The sequence below is a fragment of the Mytilinidion resinicola genome (assembly GCF_010093595.1).
Source record: "Mytilinidion resinicola strain CBS 304.34 unplaced genomic scaffold BDZ99scaffold_1, whole genome shotgun sequence".
Lineage (NCBI taxonomy): Eukaryota > Fungi > Ascomycota > Dothideomycetes > Mytilinidiales > Mytilinidiaceae > Mytilinidion > Mytilinidion resinicola.
Genome location: NW_022985437.1, coordinates 1024275 through 1045593, shown reverse-complemented (window position 1 = coordinate 1045593; position 21319 = coordinate 1024275). Strand labels below are relative to the sequence as shown.

At 53.5% G+C, this 21319-nt stretch overlaps 11 protein-coding genes across 11 annotated transcripts; 9 read left to right on the top strand and 2 right to left on the bottom strand.

Annotated features, from left to right (window-relative positions):
- Positions 1 to 699: 699 nt before the first annotated feature.
- BDZ99DRAFT_375134 (uncharacterized protein) lies at positions 700 to 2189 on the top strand (the record flags this gene model as incomplete). Its single annotated transcript, XM_033714963.1, has 3 exons — positions 700 to 1001; positions 1088 to 1860; positions 1921 to 2189. The coding sequence occupies 3 exons, from the start codon at positions 700 to 702 to the stop codon at positions 2187 to 2189; spliced, it is 1344 nt and encodes a 447-aa protein (XP_033584083.1).
- Positions 2190 to 3220: 1031 nt separating this feature from the next.
- BDZ99DRAFT_9351 (uncharacterized protein) lies at positions 3221 to 4849 on the bottom strand (the record flags this gene model as incomplete). The annotated part of the gene is made up of 1 exon (XM_033729045.1): positions 3221 to 4849. A coding segment is annotated over one exon (1479 nt), but the record flags the coding sequence as incomplete, so codon positions are not given.
- A 682-nt stretch (positions 4850 to 5531) lies between these two features.
- On the top strand, positions 5532 to 6232 carry BDZ99DRAFT_375075 (P-loop containing nucleoside triphosphate hydrolase protein; the record flags this gene model as incomplete). Its single annotated transcript, XM_033714957.1, has 2 exons — positions 5532 to 5605; positions 5689 to 6232. 2 exons carry the CDS (start codon positions 5532 to 5534, stop codon positions 6230 to 6232), a joined length of 618 nt encoding a protein of 205 aa, XP_033584081.1.
- Positions 6233 to 7866: 1634 nt separating this feature from the next.
- BDZ99DRAFT_9309 (uncharacterized protein) lies at positions 7867 to 10445 on the top strand. Its single transcript, XM_033729040.1, has 2 exons — positions 7867 to 8022; positions 8473 to 10445. Exons 1-2 carry the CDS (start codon positions 8009 to 8011, stop codon positions 10181 to 10183), a joined length of 1725 nt encoding a protein of 574 aa, XP_033584080.1. The 5' UTR covers positions 7867 to 8008; the 3' UTR covers positions 10184 to 10445.
- A 367-nt stretch (positions 10446 to 10812) lies between these two features.
- BDZ99DRAFT_493003 (Cupredoxin) lies at positions 10813 to 11658 on the top strand (the record flags this gene model as incomplete). The annotated part of the gene is made up of 2 exons (XM_033723198.1): positions 10813 to 11168; positions 11310 to 11658. 2 exons carry the CDS (start codon positions 10813 to 10815, stop codon positions 11656 to 11658), a joined length of 705 nt encoding a protein of 234 aa, XP_033584079.1.
- A 638-nt stretch (positions 11659 to 12296) lies between these two features.
- On the bottom strand, positions 12297 to 13247 carry BDZ99DRAFT_456900 (uncharacterized protein). Its single transcript, XM_033718560.1, has 3 exons — positions 13078 to 13247; positions 12869 to 13018; positions 12297 to 12801 (listed from the first exon to the last, which is right to left on the bottom strand). Exons 1-3 carry the CDS (start codon positions 13084 to 13086, stop codon positions 12475 to 12477), a joined length of 486 nt encoding a protein of 161 aa, XP_033584078.1. The 5' UTR covers positions 13087 to 13247; the 3' UTR covers positions 12297 to 12474.
- A 1331-nt stretch (positions 13248 to 14578) lies between these two features.
- BDZ99DRAFT_374839 (GroES-like protein) lies at positions 14579 to 15778 on the top strand (the record flags this gene model as incomplete). The annotated part of the gene is made up of 2 exons (XM_033714940.1): positions 14579 to 14763; positions 14806 to 15778. The coding sequence occupies 2 exons, from the start codon at positions 14579 to 14581 to the stop codon at positions 15776 to 15778; spliced, it is 1158 nt and encodes a 385-aa protein (XP_033584077.1).
- Positions 15779 to 16226: 448 nt separating this feature from the next.
- On the top strand, positions 16227 to 16711 carry BDZ99DRAFT_470164 (uncharacterized protein; the record flags this gene model as incomplete). The annotated part of the gene is made up of 2 exons (XM_033721615.1): positions 16227 to 16268; positions 16319 to 16711. The coding sequence occupies 2 exons, from the start codon at positions 16227 to 16229 to the stop codon at positions 16709 to 16711; spliced, it is 435 nt and encodes a 144-aa protein (XP_033584076.1).
- A 567-nt stretch (positions 16712 to 17278) lies between these two features.
- On the top strand, positions 17279 to 18756 carry BDZ99DRAFT_9157 (uncharacterized protein). The gene is made up of 2 exons (XM_033729022.1): positions 17279 to 18317; positions 18382 to 18756. Exons 1-2 carry the CDS (start codon positions 17356 to 17358, stop codon positions 18674 to 18676), a joined length of 1257 nt encoding a protein of 418 aa, XP_033584075.1. The 5' UTR covers positions 17279 to 17355; the 3' UTR covers positions 18677 to 18756.
- Positions 18757 to 18957: 201 nt separating this feature from the next.
- Positions 18958 to 20407, top strand: BDZ99DRAFT_564908 (uncharacterized protein; the record flags this gene model as incomplete). Its single annotated transcript, XM_033727412.1, has 1 exon — positions 18958 to 20407. A coding segment is annotated over one exon (1388 nt), but the record flags the coding sequence as incomplete, so codon positions are not given.
- A 451-nt stretch (positions 20408 to 20858) lies between these two features.
- Positions 20859 to 21317, top strand: BDZ99DRAFT_470162 (uncharacterized protein; the record flags this gene model as incomplete). The annotated part of the gene is made up of 1 exon (XM_033721614.1): positions 20859 to 21317. One exon carries the CDS (start codon positions 20859 to 20861, stop codon positions 21315 to 21317), a length of 459 nt encoding a protein of 152 aa, XP_033584073.1.
- Positions 21318 to 21319: the final 2 nt, after the last annotated feature.

Below are 21319 nucleotides of genomic sequence, written 5' to 3'. Positions count from 1 at the left end.
GCCCTCACAGCGTCGAAAGTCCGCGGCGATAGGTTTTGCCTGCTTACGGATCTCAGCTAGAGTCACCGTGGGGGCACAGAAATGGCATGGCTGCACGCCAGACCACCCCGGGAGCATCGCAGCGAGATGGAGATACATTGCTTCCTTGAATACAATGTCATAGAGAACCCTGAGCCCCGTGCCGTGGACGTCGTTGAGACGCTGGGGCTGGGCGTGGCAATCACCAGGTTCTCCACACTAGAACTATGCACAGACTAAGCCTACATAGACGTCAAGGGTGAACAGGCGGGTGCCGCGTCCTCATGGCCTTCAACACCACTCCTGATCTGAATCCGCACCCACACTCTTTATAGCCGCCTGCCATTGCCAAGTGCTCTGTGACTCGCTTGCATGCCTGCCGACGACATCCCGCTCCAGAAGACAAAGTCGCATCCTCGCTCGTCTCTCCACCCTCCGGAGCGCCATCCACACCCCGACGACGCAGCCTCGTCCGATCGCTTCAGCTCCCCGGTGATAGTCTCCCAGCCTTCGTCACGGCAGCTCTCAGAGACCTCGTCGCCCTTTTCAGACCTCCCGCACCCGCAGGAGTGGCCTTCCGCGAGCCAAGCCAAAGAACCAGGTGTCCTTCAAGGGGACAACGAATCTGACAGTGACCTCGATTTCGAGGACTGGAATGACCAAGACGTCGACGACCCAGACATGCCCTCCGACCTGCGCCCCTCGTACGACCGCGCTGACCACAGCCGGTCACATCGTCAACCGCTCCTAGCCTCCAAGGACGATGCCCCGGACTTCGACTCTCTCGCACGGCCAGGCGGCCTCTCTAGGCGGTCCACCTTTCACGAGCGAGACCCAGAGTCGCAGGCCTCATTTGAGACGCGGAGGAAATACATATATGCCGCTATATTTTTGTCGTTGAGTCTGGTCAGCTTCACGGTGCAGACTGAGACGGCCGTGTACATCCAGCACCAGCTTAAATGGAACAAGCCGTATTGCATGCTGTGAGTGGCCTCAAACGACCTCAGATGCGGCTGCAACCACTCGCATAATCCCCTCTTCAATGCTAATATATACATTCTAAACTCAGATATCTCACCCACGGCTCTTGGGTTCTCCTCTGGCCTTTTCAACTCCTAATTCTCCGACTCCAAAAATGGAACATGCCGTGGAACACCTTCTGGCGGCGGCACCTTCAGATACTCCGCCAGACTGCCCTTATGGTCGAGCACGGCACTCTCCACCCGTCCGTCCGCGCGTCTCAGTCCTCTCCTGTCCCTTATATGCTCAAAATGACCACTTTCGTGACCTGTGCCCTCACCGTGGCCGGGGGAAGCTGGTACGTTGCCGTCAACCTGACCACCGCAAGCGACCTCACCGCTATATACAACTGTTCCGCTTTCTTCGCCTACGCTTTCAGCATCCCACTACTACACGAACAACTCCGCCTTTCTAAAGTTGTTGCCGTGGCCATTGCTATTATTGGTGTCTTTGTCGTTGCATACGGCGACACTTCTCCCGCAAAGCACGGAAGCAAATCTGGCGGTGGAGCTGGTGGAGACAAGTCACCGCCCTCCCACGAGGCAGAAAATCGCGCCCTCGGGAACCTGATCATTGGAGTCGGCAGTGTGCTATACGGCTTCTACGAGGTGCTCTACAAGAAGCTCGCATGTCCCCCTGATGGCTGCAGTCCAGGCCGGGGCATGATATTCGCCAACTTCTTCGGCTCGCTGATCGGATGCTTTACGCTCTGCATCCTATGGATCCCGCTGCCTATTATGAACTACACCGGACTGGAGGAATTTGCGCTGCCTCGCGGTGAAGCGGCCTGGATGATGGCTATCAGCGTCCTCGCCAACGCAAGTGAGTCTTACTTACCCTCCTACCACTCCCCTTAGCCCCCTGATTAACACATGTGCGCAGCTTTCTCCGGCTCCTTCCTCGTCCTCATCTCCCTCACCTCCCCCGTCCTCTCCTCCGTCGCCGCCCTGCTCACCATCTTCATCGTCGCCATCGTCGACCAGCTCCTCCCAGAGCCCCTCAACACCCCTCTCACCCCGGCCGCCATCGTGGGCGGTCTTCTTATCATCGGCGCGTTTGGATTGCTCAGCCATGCAACATACAAAGAGATGGACGAAGAAAGGCGGAAGAAGCTAGAGGCCGGAAGCGACTCAAGCGACATAGACGACTAGAACAGACACAAGAGCGTGTCCTAGGTATATTTCACTGTAAAAGAAGTTCGTTGGGAGGAGACGTCACCCTTCTCCGTCTTGGGCACGTGAGCGGCGTCACGGGATTTTTGGGACCGGCTTGGCTCAGGCACTTGCTCTTGGGCTGACTGGATTTTCCGCATGGGTTGGATAGTTCGTCAGAATCACGGCACGCTATTTACACGCCTGCATTCGCATCGTAGATTTCGGGATACAGAACGGGTTGGTTGCATAAACGGATCGGTATGGCCCGGCGGCGCTTTTTTTTTTGGGGGTTTTTTTGGGAGGGGGTTGGAGGGTGGGGTTGCTGGTTTTGCATATTGCGGTATCTAGAATTGTAGAATTAGTTCATGCTGTTCAGCCAGCAAGCTCAATGGAGACTCATTGAAGGACTCATACACTCGTTCACTTCATTCAGCAAGCATCAGAAGCGCTCGTGAGAGCTATGTATGCATCAGGAACTCAATACAATTTCAGTGAAGACTCACACACTCGTTCACTTCATCGCACAGGGACCAGGAATATCGTAAGAGCCACGTATTGCAGTGGCGGTTTCGTATTGTATATATGTATCTGTGATGTTCCACACGAATCGATTGCCATCTGCAACGACTACATACATATTCAGCGGACGTAGTTTGTAGTCTGTAGCCTACCCAACAAACAGAGTCGTATGCATCCAGAGCACCAGTGACGCCCGTTGATTCTCTCTCTCTCTCTCGCGGAAAGAACAAACTCCAACCCAAGCTCCAACATCCCCTTGATTCTCGCATTCCACCACAGCGAACGGGGGGTATCATGGTATGGTACTGTACGGAGCACGCAAAAGATGCAAAAACTGCAAAAGCAAAGACTGGAAACATAGTTTTTGCTGGTCAAAGTGTTTCCAACGCAGGACGCCGAGATGTATGCAAGTGATTTGAAAAGAAAAGGGACCGTGACAGGATGAAAGAGAAAACAGGGAATAGAGTCTTGGGAATCTGGACACGGAGGAGTTGATAACGCCAGGTGAATGCAATGATGTGAGCGTGAGCGTGAGCTCTGATGATTGAAGGTGCTCGGTGGTGTTTTGTGATAGGGAACAAGAGGAGGTGACGTTCTCGCGCATGATCCGGGATTGGAAGTAGAGACAGGTTCCACGATCCTGAGACCCTGTTGGGTGCTCAATCTGCTGACTCCCAAATCGTCTCCAGGTCCAGGTCGCCCCGCCGCTCGGCACCGCATACGCTCCATCTCTTTCGCGCGTCGCGCTTGCCGAATCGGAGAGTCCTCGTCTCGCCGGGGACGTCCAGGCTGCCCCGACGCAGTGGATCTGCTGCTGCGCTTTCGGCGTCGGCTGCAGCCTTGAGCTTCGCAATGCGGTCGGCCTCTATCGCTTCTTCCTCCGCGTCCGGTGAATCAGGTATGGTCTCGAGCGAGGAGATGCTGGGGCTGCGGGAACGCATGGAAGTTGGCGTGGACGGAACTGAGGAGGAATAGGAGCTGCTGTATTGGGAGGTTGAGGGGAATGGCTCGTTGAACTTTGTAGCCGAGAGAAGCGGGGATGAGTGGGTGGATGTCGGAGTGCTGGTGGGAGCACTGCCGAAGGGCACATTGGAGACCTGGTAGAGCGGCGAAGCGGGTCGGCGACGATTGCGAGGCAACGTGGTGCTATGGAAGGAGATGAGCGGCGGCATCTTGTCGGCTGCTGAACCGCGCGGAGTGAGCTGGAGCTCGGCGTCTTCCGAGATGTCGCACACGCTGGGCGCGCCAGAGTGGCTGTATGTCTCGTCGGAAGCTTTGAAGGGGCTGCGAGAGCGAGCTGGGGACCGTAGGGGACTAGAGGGTCGAGCGGGTGAGAAGGAGAGACTGCCGACCGTGTTGATGACGCTCGGGAGTGAATGAGCTCGGGTCATTGGCGGTGCACTGAGCAAGCTGGAGCTGGACTGCGAGCGGAGGTGGCTGCGAGAGTAGGGAGAGCGGTTTCGCGGGCGAGGGTGGAGTGTAGCGTGGAGGAGAGCATCTGGCATGGGATCCGTCTGCTCCCTGGGAGTAGAAGGGCGTGGTTGGTGAAGTTCCGGTAGGTCCTCTGGCTCTTCTCTCACAATACGTGCCACTTTCGGAGCCGGCGCTGTGGGCGTTTGGGGCTGTGGGAGGGCCCGCGAAGCTCTGCCCTCGAGGGTGGCATTCAAGCCGGCCTGCAGGACTGGTAGATCGGAGATGGATGAGGCGGGCATGGTCTTCTCGTTGACTGTGGTGAGGGCGGGAGTGGCGTCGAGGCGGGAGGTTGGGTCGTGGGGAGGAGTGGTGGGTCTGGTCGCGGGATACGGGCCGGGCATAGACTGGTCGGCGGTGATGAAGGGGCTCATGGTGGTGATTGTACGGTAGCAAACAGTCTCAACAGAGACATGTCCCGACTCGGCGAGGAGTTGTGACACGGGTTGGCTGGAGTCGTGGAGGTGGTGCAGGCACTCGGGGAAGCCGTCGGTCCCCTGCACTGGTCTCAGCTTGGCAGCAGAGCAACACGGTCGGCTGGAGGCTGAAGGGGCAGCCGCGACGATGCAAGAGGATGTGCAGCAGCACCGGACAGAGGTGGAGAAAGGAGTGGAGGGTGCAGCGTTCGAGCTGGGACGGGCGCTTCGAGGCAAAGGGCGTTTGCTCGGCCGTCATGTGGGTTGTGCCCAGAAGCAGGGACACGGGCTAGAAGACCCCTCGAATCAAGCCGCATTCCACCCGTGTGCCCGCCACACCAATGAGCGCCCCGCCACGGCCGCCCGAACTGGCCCCGATCTCCCTGCGCGCATGCCGCATAGGGCTGGAGCCACGCTCCGAGTCGACGTGCCTCCTGGCCTCTGTCCCGCCGTGCTCCGTTACCGTGGTCCTCCGAGTGCCCAGGTGCACCTGCACACCTGCAAGATCTAATCGCGCTGTACCAGACTTGAGCACATCAAATCCCACGCCGTCTGGCCGTGGTGCCACTGTCAAATGAGCCCAATCTGCCGCGAGCGAACGAGGCCGGAGCAGAGGGGCCAGATCCATCGCGATTCATGGGCCCGGATCGAGTGCTATCGTCTACCAGATCATCGTCTGCATACATTATTGAGATCACGTTCCCAGTCATGCCATGTTAGTAGGCCACATCTGGTCTCAGTCCTTGGCGAAGTGCATGTAGATGCATTCATCCACTGCCCGGGTTCCAGGGTCCGGGGATCCCGCGTTTTGATGCCAAGCGCCCCACCAAGCAACTCTTGCCGGTGCCCAGGGCCACCACCAAGAAAAGCGTCGCCAGAATGAAGTCAAGATACGCTTTTACGAGCTCTGTCCCACTCCATTAACCGCATAGCTATGGACGCCGACTCTCCCGAGGTCACTATCCTTCTTCTGGGCGATGCAGAAGTTGGTAAGTCGACCTTCCTCTCGTACGTTTCCGTCTGTTCCCAAGGCTTCATTCATCTCTTCAGAGAAGCAATTCTGATACAATCCAAGGGCTAATTGTAATCAGACGACTGACTCTCGGCATCCATCCTCAGCATGAGTCGCTACCCCCGTATGAGCTACCCGTCTTGCGAGACGGCGACCAGCCATTCACCTTCAACATAACCATGTACAACCGGCCATACCGCTTCTGCTTCTACGATACTGCGTCGCCGAACAACTACACCCTCCTCAAGCCGTCTTTTATCATTCTTTGCTTCGACATATCGAATCGCTCCACTTTGCACTCGCTGAAAACGCGTTGGAAGAATTTCGTCGAGGCCCATTATAACTACGACGAGCTATTACCAGTCATGGTCCTCGGTCTGAAGCGAGACCTGCGAGTGGAATGGAAAGAAGAGGAGAAAAAAGCCGGCAAGCTCGGCGTCAGCGTCATGCCCCAGGAGGCACTGAATGTTGCCCAAGAGATGATGTGTGATCGCTATGCGGAGTGCAGCGCTCTCACTGGGGAACTGTGTCCACAAGTCTTGGAGGATGTTGCCAGGACCGCAGCCAAGACTACTACCGAGAAGGGTGGTAGGACAGCTCCCACCGAATGTATGGTCATGTGAGGTGTGATCAATGGGAAGGCCTTGAGCCTGTGCGCGTACATATTCAGCAACGTCAACCTTGTACCGTCCGATATGCGATATATCAGGTCCATTAGCTCTATGGCAAAGTGCCATTTAGCAGTGTCTTTAGACCACCAAAGACCATCCTCTCGATTTTGCCGTCACTACTGATCCGCCTTAGTGGTCCCGTTGCATCTAAAGCGCACCACCAGATCGATCATACTGTAGATCAAGAAGGCGAGCCAGCAATGACTACTTACCTTACACCACCTCCCCAATCATACTACCGTTGGTGATTCCTAGCGCAATGAGCGCCCTTGCGTACTAAATATGCGCGTGGAAGCAGACCGTTTGCTTTCAGAAGACCATGATACTTTTGATGGTGCACGTAGCCGACGACCGTCATCATCCGTCACGCCAAAGCTGAATGTAAAATGACCAACATCGTCTTGATGAAGCCCAATCTCCATAGCCGTATCTGCAGTGAGCAAGACATCTCCTTTCTTGTAAGCGGATATGAACAGGGCAGTGGCAGACGACTCCGTCATAGTGTCTTTGCAGTTTCCGGTGTCCATCCCGACGCATTGATAAGTGGTTGTTGGAATTCAAGACCCTTACAATCTGATGGAACAAGCTACGAGGCAGAATGCAAGACGATCCGTGGTGAAAGGGCGGAATAAGCATCTGTATGCTATAATAGTACCCAATCAAGCTCTCCGAGGGGACACGCGGCTTCAACCGTGGCTGGCACATGTAGCTGGACGACTACATCGTTACCAGACTGGGCAGAAGTCAAGCTGCAGCAGGCTTTTGCATCGTCGGGGAGATAGCAGCTTGCGTACCACGCGTATACAACAGATGCCTGCTGACACGGTCAGTCATGATGAGCAAGGAATTACCAAGCACATGCGTACCGATAACAAAAATAGGTAGGTAAGCAAGCCTCATGTCGACTTTTGGCTCAATATACTCGCAGAGAGGACTTGGCGTACCTGATAGGGTAAAGTAGTGTGAGGTATGAGTGCATCCCTGTAGTATCAATACGATCCTGATACCACAGCATTCCATTACGGAGGCTTATCAACATGGCCTTTCCCGCTCAAGGTACCAGTAGACAGATAGATTAGGAATAGTGACCTGCTTCGCTTGGATACATTGCTTGCCGCCATGCATGTAGTGAGGAGTACGGCCTTCTCGAAATGGCGATTGGCACCGTTGACCTCTACCCTGCTATCAGCTGACGACGCAAAGTATGGTGTTTGATTACCGAGATTTGCGAGGTTCGGAGCGGATGGCCCATTTAGTCGAAGTGCCCGAAAGTTGTTTCGATCAAAGAGCCTTCACCTACACAGCCACGTTGCACGTGACTTTGACACAGCCTCCACGTCGGAAGACTATAACTCGCTAAAACGTAGATTACATATCAAGAGTCTCCAACGTCAGAGCCTGATAACTCGACCCGTTCCCGACAAGCCCGTGCGAGTTGAACCCGAATATCTCGTCTCCAACACGACCGCGGCCCGAAGCAGCTGTTGTTTCCACGGTTGAGGTGTGGCACGTGTTCCCATCCGTTGCCAAACAACAACTCCTCCAGTCAATCGTGCCGAGCAACCCGACACAAAGGATCGTCGACGGCCGACTGTTACGCTGCTCGGGAATCCGCCGGACCACGCTCGCCCATCGGCTCCTCCGCACTTTTCTCTCCGCTTGTCGCTTCACGCTCGACAACGTGACGCTGGCGGCGCGACGCAACACCTGAGCCAGCCTGTCCTCACCATGTCCATGCAGCTATTGTCCCCGACCGATGACTTCTCGTCAGGTCAGCCCTCGCCAGAAGCTCCTCTCCGCCGGAAAGCGTGCATAGGCTGCAAGACGCGCAAGGTTAAATGCAACAAAGAATCCCCATGCAAGAACTGCAAGGAATGGAAAATCGAATGCACCTACCCGTCGCCGGTACGCAAGTGCCGCCGCAGACCTCGGGGCTCTGCGCAGACGAAGTCGGAACCAGACGACCACGTGACTGAATCCCCGGAGTCGCTCAACGCGAGGATGAGGAAGCTGGAGACGGTGGTCCAAGATCTGACGAAGCTGATTGAAAGCGAGCGCCGGGGCTTCCAGGCGCTGCTGGCGGCTCAGGCAAATCCAGCTCAGAGCCAGAGTCCTAATGCCGGTGATGGCTACGACAGTGGTGTGAAGACACCGTTATCCAACCATTCAAGTACCGGCTCTGGCATGCAGACGTCGCGTGGGTCTTCGCGAAATCTATCCGTGAACACGGACAAGTATGAGAGCATTGATAATGGGATGAGGACGCCCGCATCCAACAATACCAGCACCTATTCAACGAGCTCGACCGTCCAATCTACCTTTCCTCAGCAGTCCCTCAGCAACCCGTTCATGGATCTAGCCGCTGTCCGTCCGACGCCATCCCAGGCTCAACTATGCTTCCACGCATTCCTGGAAAAGGTGGATCCGCTCGTGAAAGTCGTCCACAAGCCTTCACTAGAAGCGATCATACTCCGGCGAACGTACGACGAGGGAGCTCTCACCAAAGGAGAAGACGCGTTGCTCCTTACTATCTGCTTCACAGCTGCCATAACCATGTCAGACAGCGAAGTCGAAGGCTGCTTCAAAATGCCAAAAAATGCCGCTTTGATAACACGTCGCTGCGCCGTTGAGCAAGCCCTCTTGGAATCCGACCCGTCGACTATAGAGGAGTTGGCAATGCTTCAAGCTTTCGTTCTATACCTGTCATTCAATCGATTCATGGATTCAGCGAAACTGACTTGGGCGATATGTGCTCTAGCGAAATGTATCAGCTCTTCTCTTCAGCTTGGAAGCTACTCGGCATTCGACTCCGAAATGGAGAAGCGACTCTGGTGGCAGCTTTGGTATCTCGACCAAAGGGCCGCGGAAGACCACGGACTGACGCCTTCTATGGAGATAGACTTCTCTCCGAGCCTTCCTCTCAACATCAACGACCATGATCTAGTCGCCGATACAGACTTACTACCCGTACCTCGAATTGAATGGACCGAAATGAGCTTTTGTCTTATGCGCTTCGAAATAGCAAAAGCAAGTGAACAAATTGGAGGACTATTTCCGCATTATCATGGGCTACATGACAACGAGCCGTCGTTACTCCCTACTAAGGAAGCCACGATAAAGGCATGCCACAGAACCATACAATCGACATATATACGATACTGCGTTGGTTCAGATCCCATCCATTGGCTTGCCCGACATGTTGCTCGTGTCTTGGTCGCTGAGCTTTGGTTCAAGCTCTACGGGTCCCTGAAGCCTTCACCGCAAACCGAGGCCACTCACATTCGGCTCGTGCAGATGGCCAGCGACATTGTCGACATTCCAAAACTGCTAAAGGAAGATGCCCAGGCCAGACAGTGGTCATGGCTTATTGATGCCTACATTCACTATCTTCCCTTGGCTTTCATCCTCACGGAATCATGCCAGCTCCCAAACTCCGAGATTATGGAACGAGCATGGAAGGTTGCCGAGGCCGGTTTCACGAGGTGGTCCGGGGACATCAAAATCTCAAAGAACGGCGAGATTCTTTCCGTACTGATGGCCAAGGCGCGAGCTTACAAGGAGGGCAAGCAGCGGTTTCAGTTCTCCCAGACTTTCACGACCAACCCGACGAATGCGACTATGTCTGGATCTGGATCGCTCGCTGCGGCCACTGAACATCCTTATATGGCACACTCCTATTATGAAAATCTTGGGGGCGAGTTCAGCGATTTGGCGTTCGTGCTCGATAATTCGGCACTGAACAACTTCAACTTTCAGACGTCCGGCCAAGGACCTCTGCAGGCCACGAATATGTATCAGGATGTCAACCCCGGAGAATATCTCTCGAATGCTGGATACGAGCTGCTGGATTACAATGCCTTCGATCAAACCGTTCCAAGTATAAAGTTCCCTGAAGCTCGATGAAAGGACCGATGAGGCGGACAGAGGTTACGTGTGCAGTTTGCCAGGATGGGTCAAGATGAAGTTGTTAGCTCGAATCGTCTCGTTGAAATTTATTATTGGGATGTAAACTCAACTAGACGATGTTCCTGTTCGGTTACCGTGTATGATAGGGAGGAAATCTCGGACTGTGCGGCGTTTTGGTGTCATTAGCGTAGACGGACGATTAATGGCGGACACGATAATCAAGGGCACACGAACACACTGTCTCCAATTGGGCTTTCATTAAGTATCTTTAGTCCGCAAACTCAACATCGCCAGCACGATGCAGATTATCAATTGAAGCATCACCGAGAAATCCGAGCGAGATGCGGTGAAATTCTGTGGCCAATCAAGCCCATGGCGCTGCGCCATTCCGTCCTACGAGGCTGACGGCTTCAGAGGTTACTCGTCATGAGTAGACAAGCATGTAAGCCACGGCACTCGGGTACCTGGGAGGTAGGTAGCTGGGGTCCTCCCAACGCTTATATATATTGTCGCCCTGTGGAATGTTTGTTTCAACTCCAACTCCAACCATACTCTACATTCCTCAATCTAGTCAACAATCCTCCTTCAACTCTATCTCAACCTTCTGCCCAATTCTCCTCTCCATCATGCATCTTTCTCAACCCGTCTCCCTCTCCCTCCTCTCCCTCCTCTCCACCACTCTCGCCGCAAACCACGACATCACCGTCGGCCCAGCCCTAGTCTTCACGCCCAACACCACGACCGCCGCCGCCGGCGACACCCTCACCTTCCACTTCAACCCCTCCCAGCACGACATCACCGAGAGCGAGTTCGGGAAGCCATGTGACTACAAGACCGGCGGCTTCTACAGCGGCAGCGGCTCGCTCGCGCCCGCCGGCAACGACGTCTTCGTCGTAACCGTGAACGACACGCAGCCCATCTACTTCTACTGCTCCGTGCCCGAGCATTGCCAGGCCGGAATGGTTGGGGGCGTCAACGTGCCGTAAGCCGCCATCTCCACTCTTCCCCCCCTTTTTTTTGCCCGTGCTGCTTCCTATATCTGGGGCGACTAATGTTTCGCAATGCGGAAGAGGGAAACGGGCATGGGAATTACGCACGCACTACTAACCTCTCCCTCCCCCAGTACCTCCGGCGACACCCTGGCCTCCTACGCCTCGGCCGCCGCCAAGACAAGCGACAGCACCACGCCCAAGGCCATCGCGGGCGGCGTGACGAAGCCGGAGGGCGAGGCTTCGGCCAGCAGCTCGTCGGCGGCTGCTAGTAGTTCGTCTGCTTCGGCTGCTGGTGCGTCGTCGAAGCCCTCGTCCGCTGCGTCTGGGACCTCGTCGCCCGTTGCGTCGAGCGGGACCGCGGCGGCGGCGGCGGCGTCGCCTACGTCTACGGGCACGGCGGCGAGCTTGAGGGACGGGAATGCGGGGGTCGTGTTTGGGGTCGTTGCGCTGGTGGGAGCGGCGGTTGCGGGGATGGTTTGAGGGGAGGGAAGGGAAGGATGGGGATAAGGGGATGGGGGTAAAGGGATGGCTTGCAGGGCTATTCTGTGAAACTGAGCGTTTGGGAGTGGGTGGGTTCGGTGGAGTTGGAGTAACGAGATAGAATTGGGTTCATTGCGTGCTTCATAATACTAGCAATGGGGAAAGTAGACGTGGCCTGTACCTTAGTTTCTCTTACTCTTTCTAATAGAGTCCGGTCTGTAGAATACGAGAAGAGTAACAATGGCTCCGGTAGAGCTCAATTCCTTGGAGACTAGTGCGTCGTCCTTGAATCACCATCTTTCTTGGACGTTCACGAGCAAGCCACCGCTCCCGGGATTAAGAACTAGTTTTAGAACTGCGAGCACTCAAGGCGCTGAGGGTGGTTCCCGGGTTTGTGGTGTGTTGCACGCGCACGCCAACGTGGTGAGATCGGGTTCGTGTTGCAGCGAGCCGCCTGGACGGGATTCTCTGTATGCAATTCTCCAAGCCCGATTCGCAAGCGTCTGTCCCAGGTTCGGGATCTCAGTTGTTAAAGTTGGAAGCGAGAGGCAGATCTTAGAAGGGTCGACTATGGGGGTGCATTTCAGGCTGGTCAAGCATACCTAGGTATTCAGGATGAGCTCAGGAACGATTCAGGCTTAAAGATAAACGAGTGGTTATTTGACCAAATTCGACCAAAACGCAGTAGCTTATAAAGTGAACGTGTGTCCGAAGAACCGCAAGCTGCTCTTCAACTCTGACCTGAAACCCTCTGATCCAATACCAGCTCCATCTGCCATCCGTCCGCGGAAGTGACAGTATACTGTAACATCGCAATCAGCACCCAGCCGTCCCCTGACAGCAAACCTTGAACGACTGGGCATAAAGCGTCACAGGCGTAAGCTTGGCCGCCTCAACACAAGTTTTCTCCAGAGCGCTGTTGGTAACCAGCGTGCCCTTGCAGTCAGGCTGCGACCAGGTCTGAACCGGGCAATTCTGCCCGGCCAATCCGCCCGACAGGATGTAGCTCTCGAAGGGCCCGGCGAAGCCATCTCCAGTGAGAGAGTCGGTGAAAGTGGAGTCCACGCATTCCCCCGGGGTAGCGTCGAATTGATTGGCGAGTTGGGCGTCAGCTCCAGCGCAGAGGGGGGCTTGGAATATAGCCTGGAAGAATTGTTTTCAGCGGAGTTTTGGGTGTGAGAGTGTCGAAGGCTTGATAGGGCTTGCTTACGACTTCAAAGGGCTCATCGGCCCTAGCTTTAAGGCTGAGAGTACCATCAGGCAAAGGGTCGCGTTTTTGGAGTGAGCCCGTTTTCGGCATCACTCTGCCTTGAGTGAGAGTCGACATGAAGAGGGCAATCGTGAAGATGGGAGAAACGAGCTGCGAGGTGTGAGTGCCACTGAGTGGTAGGCAACAGTGCTCTTATGCTCGTTAAATACCTTCACCATTTTGATCGTTGAGCGTAGAATAGGTTCAGAAGTCAGTAGATAGGTTCTTGCCGGCAATGGAAGGCTCTAATGCGATCTTGAGAAGAGATCGTGGAGGACTCTATATATGCGCGAGAGAGAGAGCTCGATGTCGAAAAAGGAAAAGCAATGTGACGTCGGACTCACCGAGCAAGCCATCGGGTTCATGAAATTCGATGTAAGGAGGATGGCAATGGCGTCTGATCTGGACCAGCAGCCACTATGAGGCGTATGCTCGAGAGACGCTCGGATCGTGGATCAAAGCCTGCGATCGACCCATACACCCTGATTCGCAGCTCATTTGGTTGGTAGTTTTACATGATAGATACCACCTCCTCGGGTGACTAGTGAAACACCAAAAGACATAGCAGTGGTGGATCTGAAAGCGACCTGTAGCTCCGGTTTGACTGGCTTCGATCTGAAGATCTCAGTTCCAAACATAGCTGGTAATAGGTCTCCATGTTCGAAAAGTACAGCGGTGTCGTATTTACTTGAATCGAATTGGGAGTGTCAAGTAAGCCATGTGAGTTATAGAAGTATGAAGAAAAGCCACCCAGCCGGTCGAGCGGTCCCGCAGAGGCGTAGACACTAGAAGTAAGATAGACTCCTTGGTCCTACGTATAATGGGCTGATTGTCATTGACCCAGTTCCACCGAGTCGGGTCCAGACATGACTTGCTCGAGTTCCACGAGACATAATAATTAGATTCCGTGCCACTGTGGCTGAATCCCTCGCCGATTCTGCATGGTAAAGAGTAGTGCGGCTCCCTCCGTTGAATGCGTACAGTGAAAACTAAGCACCTTTCGTCGAGGATAATCATGGAAAGTATTAGAGGAGTGAGAGGTGAGATTAGAGAGGTTGTTCAAGACAGATAATAGTAGCCCAAGAAGTTCTACGAAACTTAGCAGATCTAGGAGACATACGTGCTACAAGACCCGGTCATCCCATGGTCCACATCGCAGCCAGGCGGATGCTCGCTGGTACTTCGTAATGTACCGCGGATTTAGTCGTACATCTAGCTTAACACCGGAGCAAATCATTCGTCCCCATCACCAATCTCAAAACTGCAACACTCGCCGATTACAGAAATCAACAGCGTCGTCGACATGATTGCATGAAATTATTTCTGCATTCTGGACTGTGATTGCACACTTGAAGCCAGATGTCTGCGGGGAAGACTTGCAGGGGTACCTCGGCTCAGACCACGTCCTAAAGCGGAATTACAGCACGAGCGGAGTGATCGTTGGTGCAATCCGATGTTGTACAATCGACCGTCTATCGACCTTACGGTCGCTGGCCTGCTGCATCTCCTCTCTTCTTCTTTTCCGACCAGGGATTTTCTGACGGATCCATACATCGCTGACAAATAGGAAGTAGGGTCCCCATACGGGGATATATGGCTTCAAAACGGCATTTATGAGCAAGACAGTATAGTACTAGAATACAGATCTTCTGAGCTCTCAAATCCATCACCATGCCGAAGCAAGCGATTGTTCAACCTTCTATTGAGGCAGTCGAGATTATTGAAACCCCTATCCCCACTCCTGAGGACAAGGAGGTCGTCATCAAAGTCGTCGTTTCCGGTGCAAACCCAAAGGACTGGAAGTATCCACTATGGTATATCTTTCCCAATATTGGTTTCGCATGTCTTGAAAGTGTGTGAAGCTAAAATCTACGCAGGAAAAACCTGCCTCACAACAGCGGTGATGACATCGCCGGCACTGTCCATTCCGTCGGCAAAAACGTCTATGAATTCAGGCCAGGTGACCGTGTAGCAGCTTTTCACGAGGCCGGAACCGCAAACGGCAGCTTTGCAGAGTATGCCGTTGCCCCAGATTGGACGACCTTCCATGTACCGCACAATGTTTCCTTCGAAGAGGCTGCCACCGTTCCTCTTGCGGCGCTTACTGCAGCAATTGCCCTCTATGTCGACATGAAACTTCCGGTACCATACAATCTAAAACAGTCTCCAGAAGGCGAAAAGAGAGTACCAATTTTGATCTATGGGGCCTCATCAGCAGTAGGTGCATTTGCTGCGAAATTCGCACGTCTCTCCAAGCTCAGTCCTATCATCGGCGTTGCTGGCCAAGGCAGCGGGTTTGCCAAGACCTTAGTCGATTACGTCGTTGACTACCGGAAAGGCGAAGACGCACTTGTTGCAGATGTTGAAGAGATCCTCGCGAAGGAAGGCCTAGGAAGTAAAGTTCCCAATGTCTTTGATGCCATTAGCGAGAACGGGTCGCTCGAAGCAACCCTTCGATTTCTTGATCCAAACGGAGGCACTGTTAGCACCGTGCTGCCTCCCAGGCTGTTTGCGAAGGATAAAGAAAACTTTAAATACCCAAGTGGTGTGATCGCTATCAACAGCGCTGTTCCTCGGGTTCATTCAACACACAAGGACTTTGGCTATCTCTGGTCGCGCTATCTGGGACGACTCTTAGAAGACGGAAGATTGAAAGCACATCCGTATGAAGTGATTCCAGGTGGATTGAATGGAATCTTGACAGGATTAAAGAAACTGAAGGATGGGAACGCCAGCGCGGTCAAATATGTCTATCTGATTGAAGACACCAATGATGTTTCGACGCTTGGAATAACTGGGCAGCGCGAGAATCGAATTGAATCCCCGAGTTCTCACCAGCTCAAAGATTTCCCTTTTCTAGGTAGCAAATGAGAGAATGCAAGGTAGAAGGAAGAAAAGAGATACGAGCCTGTACTGCGGTTGCCCCTATATCCGATTACTCAGCGGCTTCCGTGTCTATCTTTCCTCCTCACGGACTAGCTAGCTACATAACACCGCTTACTATGCGATCTTCTTTTCCTGCATACCAAGCACTCACAGCGGTGTAGAGAGCAGATGTTGAAGAGAATTGTTTCTTACGAGGCTGGGTCGAATCAGCGTTATGCAAGCCTCACCCAATCGCCGCGTGCCATGCGTTGTCGTGGCGTGAGGCTGAAACATTTGGTTGCCCTCTTCCCCACCGCTCCCAAATATGTATGACTCCAGCATCAACCTACACTTGATGTAGGCCCGAAACTCGACTGGGAGGAGTTTGAGGGTTCGATGCGTGTATACAGCTTCAACCTAAAATCAAAGTCAGCCTCGAAATTCTTACTCCACCATGCCCCTCCTCAAACGCAAAGCTAAGGATAAACCGCAAAAGGTTCGCCTTCTCTCCCACCATCCTCATCTTTCGAATCTAACCCCCGACAGCCCCCCAAACCCACCAAAGAAACCCGCCTGGAGCTGGACCTGCGCAATGGACGTGTTATTCTCACCCGCACACCCGTTGCCGTCCCAGTCCCCGCCGCATCCGTACCTCCTCCACCACCACCAAATCCCACCCCGACCCTCACTTCTCCACCTCTCCCTGACCGGGGACTACCTCCGCCACCCTATCTACCCCAGAATGAAGAGCCTAACCCCACCCAACCCGACCTCGCCCTCGTTCCCGTAGAAGAAGCAAATGATTGGCTAAGTCTGGGGTATAGAATGCTTCCGGCCGTCCAGGCCGTGGGGACGGGGCTTGTGGCTGTGGCAGGAGTTATAGGAGTGTGGATGGAGATGGAAAAGGAGAGGAGGAAGGGGGCTACGGGAGGGAAGTAGGGTGGAAAACGGGTAGGAGAGGCGATTCCGGGGCTGGGTTTGAATTGGTCCACGTCCGCCGGCCGCCTGTGAAATGCAAGCCAGTATGTTCTCCGATAAACATTCCAGCTCGTGCATCCTACGTTGTGGTGTAGAAAGCCATGAAAAGTGGTACACCCACACCAAATTTGGAGTGTTCCATTTCCTATGTAGTATATACCATGCCTGGCGGGCAGCACGGCAGATGTGGATCTGGATGTACGGCTCGTACACCTCTGTACACTACAAAGGTGATCACAGTGTACTGTATGCATCTATAAAACCCCTGTTGCGCACATACGTGTACGAGCCGTACAGGGGGGAGACTGGGGACAGTTTGGATGGTTCCGGAAGCTAGGTCGATGGCGGAAGGGATGGACAGCAGCGGCGCAAGGCTAAAACAAAATTCACACTTATCGACACATATCCAATCATGCTCTTGAAAATGCGTCTCCCGGGCTCCTAAGGCGGCAAGACGTCTCGGGACCGGCTCTCCAAGGTGTCACCCGACAATACACAATTCCTGCAGCTGAACGCCGCATAGTTAACACTAACTGTTCTCCCTTGTGATCAACTTGATAATATTTCTCTACATCGCAATCGGCTTTCGATCAAGCACCTCAACCATGTCCGGCTTCATCATCAGAGATGTTCGCGTGTTTACTGGCGAATCCGTTGTAGAGCATGGCTACGTCCACGTTCAGGACGGCAAAATCGTGTCCGTTGGAGAAACATCATCGTTGTCAAGCGCAATCGATGTCCCAACCTTCACAAAACCCGGACACACACTTCTCCCCGGTCTCATCGATGCTCACATCCACGCTTCAATGGCTAATCCGGTGGCTCTACCCCAATCGCTCCGTTTCGGCTGTACTACAGTTTGTGATATGCACAACGAGTACGACAACACCGAAAAGCTGCAAAAGCAGATGCTAGAGCCGGACACGGCGGAGCTCAAGACTAGCGGTCAAGCGGCCACGATCGACAATGGCTGGCCTATTCCTGTGATCACGGCACACGACAAGAGTCCAGAAACGGCCGCAGAGATTGCGACGTGGCCGAAGCTGAGTACCAGGGAGAACGTAATTGAGTACCTGGAGACGAACAAGCGCAATTCAAACAATGATTACGTGAAGCTGATGAATGAATCGGGAAGGAGTATGGGGCACGACTTCTCTCATCCAACGAAAGAACTGCAGCGCATCATCGTTGAAGAGGCACATAAGCTAGGCTATCTGACCATTGCGCACGCGACCTGCGTGTCGGATACGCTGGATGTGCTCAAGGCCGGTGTGGATGGCCTTGCGCACACCATCTGTGATCAGCCACCGACCCAGGAGCTGGTTGATGCGTACAAGAAGGACAACGCGTGGCTTAATCCAACACTGGCAGCTATTGGAAGTCTCACAACTGAGGGCAAAGAATTGCAGGAGAAATTCGCGCATGACGACAGAGTCAGGGGCTTGATTGGCGAGAAGGAAGTTGGAAATATGTGCGAGTGCATGGCCATGACGATCCCAAGTGCGAAGGTGGAGTATGCGTATGAGAGCGTTAGAATGCTGAGGAAGGCAGGGATCGATATTGTATGGTAGGTTGTCGCATACCTCTGTGGGATGGTGGAGGCTGAGTAGATGCTAACGAACGACTTGTAGTGGAAGCGATGCAGCTGGCCCAGCGCTGGGAACTGCCTGGGGCTTGTCAATGCACCATGAACTCTACTTGTTAGTCAACGAGGTGGGGATGTCGCCTGAAGAAGCGCTGCGCTCTGCTACAGCAGTGACAGCGAAAAGGTTCAGATTCAACGATCGAGGAAGACTGGTTGCGGGTTTGAAGGCAGATTTGCTATTAGTAGAGGGGAACCCGCTGGAGAAGATTGATGACACGCTAAACTTGAGAGGAGTTTGGAGGGATGGCAAACTATGCAGTCTATATGATGGCAAGCTGTAAGCGAAGCGAACAGCAAATCACCGGCTTGGCAGAGGTGTGGACGGAGAACGGGCCAATTGAACTGTTAAACCATGAGCAAAAGCGATGGTTTCGTACGATGTGTTCAGAACATGAAAACGAAAGTAGATCATAGTTGTCTTCTGGTTGTTTGGCGTGAGGGATGAAAGTCGCTCTTAGTAAATGGTATTCTAATCCGTGCACCGGCGCCCGGAGAAACCAGTTAATCCTAAAGACGCCTCGACCTCCACCCTTCAACACCACTGCAGCTTATCTAGCTCCCGATATGACCTATCTGCTGCCGACACATCCCTCTCTATCCTGTAATGACCCTCTCGGAATCTGCGATGTAGAGGATCCAATCCAAGCCGACGTACTTACCCAACTCGTTCACGAAGCGCGCATAGCCCCAGGAATCTCCTCGCTCACTACCTTGATCGAGGACATCGCTTACTCTATACATGGAAATGGAAGACTAGATACATCTCACTTACGCCAATTTCTTCGCACTAATTGGACAGACCAATACGTTGTTGCTCTACAAAACCTGTTAGAATCAGCTCTACTTGTTCCCGAACTGTTCGACACAAATTCGCTAGATAGATTGAGTGGCCCTAATGTATCCACCACGATACCAAACTCTCCTTCAAGTTCACCAGTAGTGCGTTTTACTGGTCTCCAAATCAATGCCCTGCTCGCACACCAGTTCCTGGGAACGTTATCTCAACCAACAGGCAATACATGGGGACTTCCTTGCTTCACGTCCTGGTTTTCTGGAGGTGTTGCACATGAGAACGCTGTTGACGGATATTTGGCAACAATCCTGGGCCATTTCGAGCATGGGGGATATGACAAGTCGGCCAATTTCTCTTTCATGATGCAGAAAGCTGACCCCATGCCCGAACCCTCACAGTGCGACGCCATCCCAGATCTGCAACTTGTTGTAGTGTCGGAGGAGTCCGAGCCATCTAGTTCAGACTCCGATACAGAATCTCCTTTTGTTCTTGTCGCGGCCCATTCACAGCCTGGCCCTGGACCGACTGCGACGCACGAGGAACGCCTCCAGTCCGCATCACCTGCGTTGAGCATATCGGCCTTGGTCTCGCCTGTCATACCTCCCGACGCCGCTGTAATCACCTCGGCCTTCCCGCTCCACGCTGCATGGAAAGGTCATAACCGTACCGCCCGGCTCGAATGCCTAATCCCCCCTCTGTCGCGCCCAACGCGTCACTATGTACTTGCAGATGCTCTTCCACTAGACGAGGCGGATGATGTAGAAGGTGGTGGCTTGAAAGACCTACAAGAGGGTCGTATGGTACGGGAGATCCGGAAACTGTTCGCGTCGTTTGAGGGCTCAATGGTGATGCAATCACAAGCCGAACAGCCCTCTTCAGTTCCATGCATTGTGAAGGCGGTGGCATGGGGCTGTCAGGCTTTCGGGGGTAATGTTCTGGCAAAATTTGTCTGCATGATGATTGCAGCAGGTCTCTCTGGAGTCCACGTACAGCTCTCGCTGCTAGAAAATCGTGGCGCTGATATTGAAGCCGTGAAAGACGTCCTTTCGAAGAAGCACTCTGTTGCAGAACTTTGGAGAATAGTCGAAAGTCCCGAAGTTTGCCATTGTAGAGACACTACTGAGTTGAAAGAGTTCATCTTGTCTTATCAACGGTAAAAGACCATATCTTTATTTCTGTCTGTTGTACGACAAGCATATTAGGCAATGAAAACAGTCTCTGAAACTTTTGAGAACTTCGCTCCTTTGATATGTCGCACCATCGAGACAATGTCGATAAAACCAAGAGGTGCTCTTTCGCGAGACAGAAAATGAGTTCTAGTTGCATCCAGCTCACTGCGCAATGTTGTTCTTGATATAAAACATCCCTTTACAGCCAAGTTAGGACCTCACACTCACTGATTTCGATCACAAAAATGGCCTCCGAACAAACCCAAGAACGCAACCACCATCAAAACACTCCTCTCTCTCCCACCTGAACTCAGAACACCAGTTTACCGGCATGTCTACGCAGGTCACCCCCGAAAGCTACCCCTATGCCAACTGCCGTATATCGGAGTCGTCTACAGCGGCCGGCCAACGAAATTAGAGGAACTCTATCCGCTACTACATATCTCCAAAATCATATGGGAGGATGTGCTGTGGACTTGTCTCTGCGAAACAGTCTTCAAGATGTCTCTCAATGATAACAAGGTACCTCAGGAGACTATCGAGGGCCAGCTAGACCGACAGCTCTCCATCCTCAGAGGGCCACTAGCACCGGCGGCGAGTCGTCTACGCAGCATGGACCTCTTCTTCACGTCAGGCAAGCTAGAGAAGGATGGCGAGTCCAAGAACGAGAACGAAGATAACTCCATGTCCACTCCGTTAGAATCTCTCGACCCTATGGACGCCGGAGACTGGGCGTTTGAGATCAGGATCGACAAAGAGACCTGTAAGGTGACTCGTTCACGTGGAGCTATCAACGATATGATCAGGCGTGTCATGACTCATGCCCAGGGACAGCTTCAGCAGGCAATCGATACCAAAGGGACCGAGAACCCAGGATTGAGTGTGGAGGATTGGGAGGAGGCTATTTCTGTGATGTGGACTGAGATGCAGGGAAGCTTGGCCACAGCACCTGATTCGTGATC